The sequence below is a fragment of the Mugil cephalus genome, chromosome 19, assembly GCF_022458985.1.
Source record: "Mugil cephalus isolate CIBA_MC_2020 chromosome 19, CIBA_Mcephalus_1.1, whole genome shotgun sequence".
Taxonomy (NCBI): domain Eukaryota; kingdom Metazoa; phylum Chordata; class Actinopteri; order Mugiliformes; family Mugilidae; genus Mugil; species Mugil cephalus.
Genome location: NC_061788.1, coordinates 17,989,809 through 17,998,825, shown reverse-complemented (window position 1 = coordinate 17,998,825; position 9,017 = coordinate 17,989,809). Strand labels below are relative to the sequence as shown.

General features: G+C 40.0%; 2 protein-coding genes across 2 annotated transcripts in view; one reads left to right on the top strand and one right to left on the bottom strand.

Annotated features, from left to right (window-relative positions):
- vsig8a (V-set and immunoglobulin domain containing 8a) overlaps nt 1-9,017 on the top strand; it is a 64,858-nt gene that overhangs the window by 29,260 nt on the left and 26,581 nt on the right. The window lies entirely within an intron of this gene.
- si:ch211-127i16.2 (probable flavin-containing monoamine oxidase A) overlaps nt 1-9,017 on the bottom strand; it is a 37,709-nt gene that overhangs the window by 24,774 nt on the left and 3,918 nt on the right. The window contains exons 5-7 of the mRNA XM_047569564.1: nt 8,383-8,540; nt 5,968-6,057; nt 1,689-1,773 (exon numbers count right to left, since the gene is read on the bottom strand). Coding sequence (XP_047425520.1) covers nt 1,689-1,773; nt 5,968-6,057; nt 8,383-8,540 — 333 coding nt within the window. The remainder of the gene's footprint in view (nt 1-1,688; nt 1,774-5,967; nt 6,058-8,382; nt 8,541-9,017) is intronic.

Genomic DNA, 9,017 nt, shown 5'->3' with positions numbered 1-9,017 from the left:
ACGAGAGGCAGAAAAACACTTTGAAACTAATTTAGCATCTGCGTAGCTGTCTCTGTAACTATTGCTGAATCCTAGACAATATGTCTAATTACATTTTACTTCAAATACACGCTGTGAAAGGTTACTCAGTATTTTCATGACATTGTCTCAGAATTAATTAACACGGCAGCTTATTTAACAAACTTAAACATCTGACATTGCCAAGAACCCCCAAAGTCAACGCATCCGTTTAAAATTTATCATTTCCGTGTGGATCCTTTTCATGCATTGCAATCTCAAAATGCAGAGAGACCGAACAGTTCATAAATCACAGAGAAGAGGTAACAAAAAGCAAAAGAAAACTGACGGAACTCATTATAAAAGATGGATGGATAAATAGAAAGATAAATCCAGGAGCCAAGAACAGGAACAAACACAATATATTAGGCAAAACGCAACTCATATGCAGCATTGCTTGATGTGCTAGAATTCAGTGGCACGTCTTTTGATGCCAGGCACCCTGCGGAACTTGAAAGTATTCTGTTTTCTTTAGTTATTTATCTAGCTGACCGGTGATTAATTTAAAATCAAGTCACTTGAGGATTGATTAGAAATTTCCATAATAATATCTTTAATAACAACAAAAAAAAAATTATCACAGGGGTAGAGTGAACACTGCACATGTGTCCAAGGGAAATTTGGAAGCTGCTTAGGTTTCCACACTTACAATTAAAAGCAAACGTGTTGGATCACTTTAAGGAGCAATTATCTCTTTATTTATCCCTGTTTCCTTTAAAGAGGTTACTACTCAATCACTGGCTGTCTGACTTTGGCTTTTGAGAATCCCTGTAAACCTCCCTACGCTCTAAGGCCAAAGTGTGATACTGTGGCATATGAGCCAGAGCAAACCATACTGCATAATTCAACACTGCTCTCAAACCTGTCTCATTAAGGAATCCTGGCCGTAGTCCATGGCTCCGAGTATGAGGCTTTGAGTGACAGATGTGTTGCCAGCTTACGTCAAATAGGCACAGACCAAGAATAAGCTCGAGTGTTAGATTCAGCAAAACCAAGCCTGATTCCAGTCTAAAATTCACCAGCACCCACTACTGTCGTAGTGCACCTCTTAACCAACAATCAAAGGTAAAGATTAAATCCAGACACAAGGGACCCACAATTTCTATGCCCTTATGAGGAAAACCTACATCGCATGGGAGTTCTTCTCAGGCTTCAAATACGTTTTCCTCAAACTGTATGTTGTTAATTTAATTGAAGTTCATTTTCAACACAGCATGCCGTTGAATTTAGTGTTTATTGGACATTTAACTGCTTGGGTCCATATTACTCTCATCTTGATAGCTTGATTGCAGAGATGGTAATGATGTGTTTGCCACTTTCAACTTCGCACATCTGCCATAGCCAATGTCACATTAGCCCCCCAGTTAAAGTCTCGGCATTAAATGTTGCTCTCGTTCAAAATACAATCCAGGCTATTCCCGAGCCCAGGGCCCATCCTCAAACAGAATGAACTTCAGCCAAAGTGACTGCCACACCCCAGAGCCAAAACAGATTTGGGGAAATCATAGATTTATCTGCATGGGTGCACAGCTTGCCACATTTGACAGACATGATGAGAGAGGAGGGTATTTGCCTTCTGCATCAGTGGGAATTTCATTTAGCGGGTTGACAGAGGTAGAACGTACACTGACCTGCCAAATGAGGGGGGCAGGTGACGATCACAGCTCTGCATGAGAAGGTGTCGGAGGTAGTCGTCACTTTGGCCCACTCAGCATCCTGTTCAGGAATATAAACACAAATACAGATTTATTTAATAGGCAAGTTGCACAGATTTTCTAGTAAAATCAATCTGGTTTGGTATGGTAGAGCCTTATGGAAGTGTAATTTGAGGAGTGATTTTCAACAAATTTTGTACCAACTGACTGGAGACATTACAAGTAACTCACCAAATATCATCAACTTGGGAAACTGGGTAATCTACGAAATTTGTGAAATTTCCCGTCACTCATTCGTCACTTACTATAGTTGGCTGTCACTGTAGCAAGCCCTTATTTGCTTTTTTTCATATTCTCAAATATAAACTCATGTCCATTTTTAGTTCTGTTGTTATTCTGGGGGTCCAGTAGGATCTTCACACAGGATTTTTACCTGGGGATGTCGTGTGATTTAGAAATTGCAACCCCATGTCTGTGTTTTTCGTGTGGCACATTCACAGGGGATAAGCAGAGTTTGTTTTCCTTAAATTCACTCTCACTGGTTATGATGTTTTCTGATACCTTCACTCCACTACATATTAGAGGAAATTTTACACCGTTACACTTTTTGCCAGCTTTAGTTACTCTGCACATGCGTTCCTCTGATGTTTTTGAGCTTTTTTCTATTAATGAGTCAGCAACATCACGACTTTCCATCCCAACAGCACTCCAACCTTCAATTTATAGACTGTCCTTCATAATTCTTCAGTAACAAGAGAAAAACATAACACCCTTCCCCCAGTCACAGAGCTCCTGGTTTGCTCTGCATATGTTTTAGAACAGGACCTCAGTGTTAGAGAAATAGGTTAAGTAATTTGCTATGTAATTTTAAATTTACAAATTACATACATGTCCAGTTGGCACAGGGTCAAGATCACAGATGACCTCCACAATTATTACAAATTACTGGAGGTCCCCAGCTAAAACTAGTCCTATGTGCCCTTAAATGCCCTTTTCTGTTTCTTGGTTGAGTCACATGACAGATTACATGTTGGTCACAACCAAACATATCTCGCTGATGGGTCTTTCATGACCAAAAGTCATGGCCAACTGCCAGAAACAAGATTGTAAGCAAACAATGATATTTTAAGCAGTGTTTTATGTCAGCTTATCATGCATTCAGATGGACTTGTGGACCTGGTTGCAAGTCGCACAAAGGTGACAGTGTGAGTTATTTGTATTTTATCTAGATGTTCTTTGGGTTGGTCGTGGACATTGTCAAGTAATGGAAAGCAATACATTCTGATAAGTCTTTCTGTTAAGAAAATGTTGAAGATATGGAATCAGATATTGTCATCAGATATAATACACCTCATGGGATGTGATTTTAGCCTTTGTCAGTGTTAGCAGAGATTAGACTTAGACAGACTTTAATGATCCACAAGGGAAATTGCTTAGTCATAGTAGGGCTGGACAATTCTTGAAAAAATAATAATCACCATTATTTTGACTGATATTGAAATCACGATTAATAAACATAATTATTCATCAATTTAAAAAGAAAAGTATTTATTGAATCACCAAAACTCAACTTTAAATATAATTTTTCCTAGCATAAATGTCACAGCCTCCGTTATCTGTCGCTGCCGCCGTGAGCCAGTGGGATATGGAGTGTCATTGGAAAGAGTGTCCTCAATGGAGGACTGTGTTGTGGCGGTGGCTTAAGTGGACGCACTTTTTTTGGGTCTTTTGCTCCTTCAATACTTTGTCATAGACTACTTTATGGCAGAACTTTAAATGGTTAATTAAATTTGTCATGTTCATTGGGGTGCAGACACGACAGCACGACAAACTTCGCAAACAATCTTCTTCTGCTCCACGTCCAATTTGACAATTTGAATTCAAAATGTCTCCAAATGACCGAAGTTGTCCTACCTTTCTTTTCAACTAGAGGCTCAGGCTGACTTTCTGCCAATCGCTCGTTCCACAATTGATCCACACACGTCACACGCTTGCAGCACTCTGGGAGGTGCGTTCACGGTGCTTTTACAGCACAGGAACTTGCTGTACACGCCGCACAGCACAATAATCGTTTTTCTTTTAATACAGTGTTTTTATGATCGTGAGAAGCCAAAATCGAAATTGCGATCAAAATTCCATTAATTGGCCAGTCCTAGGTCATAGTAGTTTTTACAAAACTAAAAAATGAACTCCATAACTATGCATCAGAGGAACCCAGTATTTCTGTGTTTTTACTTTATTTGTATTTCTTTGTTCACAGGCTACTTTAGTTTGATGTAAAGAGTAACATTACTCTTATCTGTAATAACTAAGGCCTGTCTCTTTTATTTGTCATTTGATATATTTGCTGATGTGCCAAACTTGCCCTTACCATGCTCTTCTCTGTTGTGTTTACAGTTGTTATTGAGGCGCCTCAATTGTGTGCTATTGTGTGTGTGGGGGGGAAAAAACTCAAGGAGAGTTTTTGAAAAGCTATTATAGATAAAATGAGCATGTGTTACAGTCCCTTCTGGTGAAGTGAAACCACACTGTGGATCGTTTCAGTCTCCCTGCCATCGTGTCTTCCTTGTCGTCACGTGATGTGAATGACGTGCTTCGAGTAAAGATTCTTCTTCTTCTTTCGTTTTATGGCCGTTGGCAAACAAAAACTTTTAGGTGCATTACCACCACCATCTGGACCAGGATGTAAAGATTTGGCATGAAAAGTATCGCAATTGATAAGCATGAAGGCTAATGCTGTCAATGAATTGAACCAGTTGGAACCAGTTCTTTAAAAGAAGCGCTTATCGATGCCCACCCCGAATCTTGCTCCATATTTATTGCTCATAACACATCGACTTTGAGAACAAACTGTTCGCTTACTGCCTGTTATATCCCACCCACCAACAGGTGCCACGATGAAGAGATAATCAGTGTTATTCACATCCACTGTCAGTGGTCATAATGTTATGCCTGGTCAATGTATCTGCACCACTGTGACAACCCTCAATTTTAAACTTCAGACATTTATTTTTTACAAGGTCAGGACTGCAAATTAAGTCTGCTTAAGCTCCTCAAGATTTCACAGTCGTTCTGCAAAATATAGATGAGGTCCTGTTAGTCAAGTCCTTCACAAACAGGTGTGTTTTTTGATTTGTGTGTGCACTGTTGCCTCTCGGGCAAGAAGGCCCTGGGTGTGAACCCAAGCTCGCCAACTGGGACAGCTGTGTTAGACTGGATGTTCTCCTTGTGTCGGGGTGCGTTTGCTCTCTCTGCTCTGCTTCAGCTTAGGTGAACTGGAAACTCTAAATTGCCCATGGCTGTGAATGTCAGTGTGAATGTGTTTGTCCGTCAATATGTCTTAGCACTTTGATAGACAGGAAAAATGTCAAGGGTGTGCCATGCCTCTCACTCAGTGCATGTCAGTATAATGCTATAGCTTCCAGTTGCTCTGTACATGATAAGTGGGTATAGAAAACACATCCTCCTCATTTTTTCCCCCCTTTTTTTTTGCATTGTTACTCTTGTCATAGCAAGTGAAACTGAAAGTAAATTATTTTTTCAGTAACAATATAATTTATAGTATAAATTGTCGTACTGCAAATAACAAGTTTCATCACCCATTAATATATTTTCGGTGCTTTTACTGATTCATCAAGTTTACAGGAAAACATATATCCATCATAGTTTTCTGTGGTGCTCCCTACTTTGCTGTCTGAAATCCACATAGATTAAATTCATTTTCACAAAATCTGTGAAAATCAGCCAATGTTCACATTCGACAGGCTACTGTATACTATGTGTCGGAAAAGCTTGGCAAATATCCTTCACATTTCCCCAGTCTCAGGGAGACATTTTTTGATTGCTTGTGTAAAAGTGCGAACCAGAAGTGCAAACCCAAAGATATTTAATTTAATTGTAGTTGCCTATTTGCCAGACTGTTCTAAATATGATCCCCTTACTGACGCAATACTTTATTTAGCTGGTTTAAGATCTGTAATCCAATGTTATTTATTCATCGGCAGTCAACTTTTATATCATATCCTCTGATATTGATATAAATTGATGTGGACCATAAAAAAATACACATTAAGTTGATGAGGAGCGCTGCCCTTAAGGGGACACTGTGCCTTCTTGGCCTCAACTGTGGATAGAGGAGGCATTCAGGTGAAACAGACAGTGCCTTCACAGGAGACGGCTTGTTTCCCCACTGAGGAAGCTGTTATCTCTGTGTCGCGCCTCATCAATCCCTGAGTGAGCTGCTACTGTACTCTACCTGCCATATGGCCGTCACAGCAGAACCCAGACGGACATTCTTCCACCCAACACGTTCTGCCAGACACTCCGAAAGCTGTTGGGTGCCTCCCTGTGGAGAGAGAGATATCACAATATAAATTAGCCTGAGCAGAGCACTTGGAATTGGCCCCTACAGATATTTCATTTATATTTGCCTTTCATTTGCGTTATCATGTGTAAAACTCTCGTTCATATGCAAAACTCATTGTGAACAGTTTTCAGTAGGTACAGTGTCCTAGAGTCCTTTACCTCAACTGTGGTGTTGGCATGCTTACAACCGTACCGGTCAAAGGTCTGGACAAACTTTCTCATTCAGTGCAGACCAATACTGAAGACATCAAAACTACATTAGTCCCCATGACTGATGTAGTGAATACAAAAGTGTTGAGCAAACCAAAATGTGTTTTTAGACACTTCAAACCGACCATCTTTTGCTTTGATGAAAGCTTTGTACTCTGTTATTCTCTCTGCTAGCTTCATGAGGTAGTCACCCAAAATGTTTTTCAGTTAACAGTTCGGGATGCACCGATGGTGAAATTCTGTGCCGATACCGATACTGATGTTAAAATAAAATAACAATTTGGGCAATGCAAATTTTTTTTCTTTGTGATTTAGACATTATTGAACTGTTTTTAAGTCTTCCATCTCTTCATCCTAACATCCCAATGAGCACAAATTTAATCAGGGTTATCCTTAACCTCCTGTATTTTTCTAACAGAATAAAACATTACAATTATTTTTGCTTTGGCTGTCTGCAGGCAGTTTTTTTTCCTGCAAGTTCAGACTGGTGTTTGGGTGGCGTTTTTACAGAGCGAGCCAGACAAATGAGCGCACAAGTATAAATGACTCACCGGCTTCTACATGCGTAGCTCTGTCCTACAGTACTATAACAACGCCTTGAGTCTTACTGGCGATGGTTTGAACTTTCTTCATTCGTCCTTTTTTGGTTCAGCCATGAGGCTTGCTGTGTTAAAATGCTTTCTTACAGTAATGCCTCCCATAAATAAACTGGCACATGTATCGCAAACTGCATATCGCGAATCTTTCTCTCTGACAATTGCAAAAAAAGGGAGAGAGAAAGGGCCACTCTTCAGTGCAATGCTTATGCATCGACCACTGCCATCGGTCATGTCATCTTTTTTTGGCCGATGGTAATTAATGAGGCGAATATCGCCCATTCCTGATGTTCAGCCGATCTATCGGTGCATCCCCAGTTAACAGGTGTATCTTGTTGAGTGAATTAGTGGTATTTCTTGCCTTTAAGCATCACTTTTGTTGTGTAAATATAAGGTTGACAATTGTGTACAGAAAATCTCTACAGAAAAAGAGTCCATTATTCTAAACACGGAGGTCTGTCACTATGGAACATTTCAAGAACTTGGTCTTAGGGGATTTTGTGTTCAGCCTGCCATGTTTTTGCTAGATGCAGAAAAAGTGAGTGGATGGTTTCTACATGTGTTGTTCCCACCGTGAAGTATGGAGGGCAGGGTGTGATGGTGTGGAGGTGCTTTGCTGGTCACACTGTAAAACTGTGATTTCTTCAGCGTGGCTACATGCATGGACATTTGACCAAGAAAGAGAGTGATAGAGTTGCCTGGCCTCCACAATCACACAACCCAAACCCAGTTGAGACGGTAAAGGATAGGCAGAACTGCAGATTGAGGAACAGCAGTCAACAAGCGCCCAACACTTCTTCAAGACCAAACACTATCCCAAGTGACTACCTCATGAAGCTGAGTGAGAGAATGCCAAGAATGTGCAAAGCTGTTACCGAAGCAATAGGTGGCCATGTTGAAGAATCTAAAATATAAAACACTTTACGTTACTACATCATTCCATATGTGTTCACTGATGGTTTCAATGTGTTTAGTATTAATCTGCAATGTAGCAATGGATGAAAGAATGAAGAAAAATAAATAAATAAATGAGAATTGTGTCCTGTAGCTGGAAAGCCACCATCAGAAAACAGCTGTGGTCAAATAAAAGAAAAAAAAAAAGCTTTCTCACCATTTTCCTAAATGCCTTGTTTAACTATTCGCTTTATGGGCTTTTTTGGCCTGCAGGACCTTTTTTATTTTATTTATTTATTTTTTAATCTTTTTACTCTTTACCAGTATGTAGAGATGGAAAGTATTCTGTGTGTAGTCATAACTTTCAAGCTGAGGGAGGACATAGAAAAGTTGAAAAATCCAATACAAGACCACAGCTTCAAGTGTTAAAATGGGTTCCAGTCAATTTTTTGGAGGACAAAGAAAGGACAGTGTGTTTGCTGAGACATGGAATGAGATGTGCGGACTGTGCTGAAGGGATAAATGCTGAGTTTAATTGAGGTAAAGAAGAAATCTATCAAAAAGCAGTCCACAACATGCAGCAGGCCTTTGATACGAGCAGGCACCTTTATCTTGAACTCCTGAGCAGAACCTGGAGTGCTCTCCAGAAGTGCCAGTAGTCCTCCAGCTGCTTCAGCATACATGAGAAAAAACAGCAAGGACATCTGGGATGGCTCCATGCCAAAAACGGACCTGCTGCACAGTTCCATTTGCTCTTTCAGTTCTGTAACAGAAGTTGTACCAAGTCAGCCATCAAGCATATTATCTAGAAATTGTGCTGCCATGTGAGGAATTACCATTCCCAGGAGCTGATGATCTTCATTTCTGTTATCATCTTGTCAAATATAGATGGCTTTTAAGTCTGCAATTAATCAGTGTGGAAGTGCAAGTGGGTAATTTCATTAAAATAAATGTAGTTACTGAGTGGATAACTGTATCTACATATTCAACTATATCTTCAAATGCCAATATGGTTCTTAGCCAAGACGCCCATCCACAGACACACTATAACCTCAAATCAGCCTATTGACTGTCAGGACACTTGGATTAGACGGACAAGATTCCCAGAGGCATGCATCGTAACTTTATCACTCCTCATAGTCTATTATATCACATTTTTGTTTTTCCCATTTGAAGACTAGATGTGAGTTACTCTGGGTTAGTTCACACACACGCATTAATATGCGTCAAGTGTCCTTTC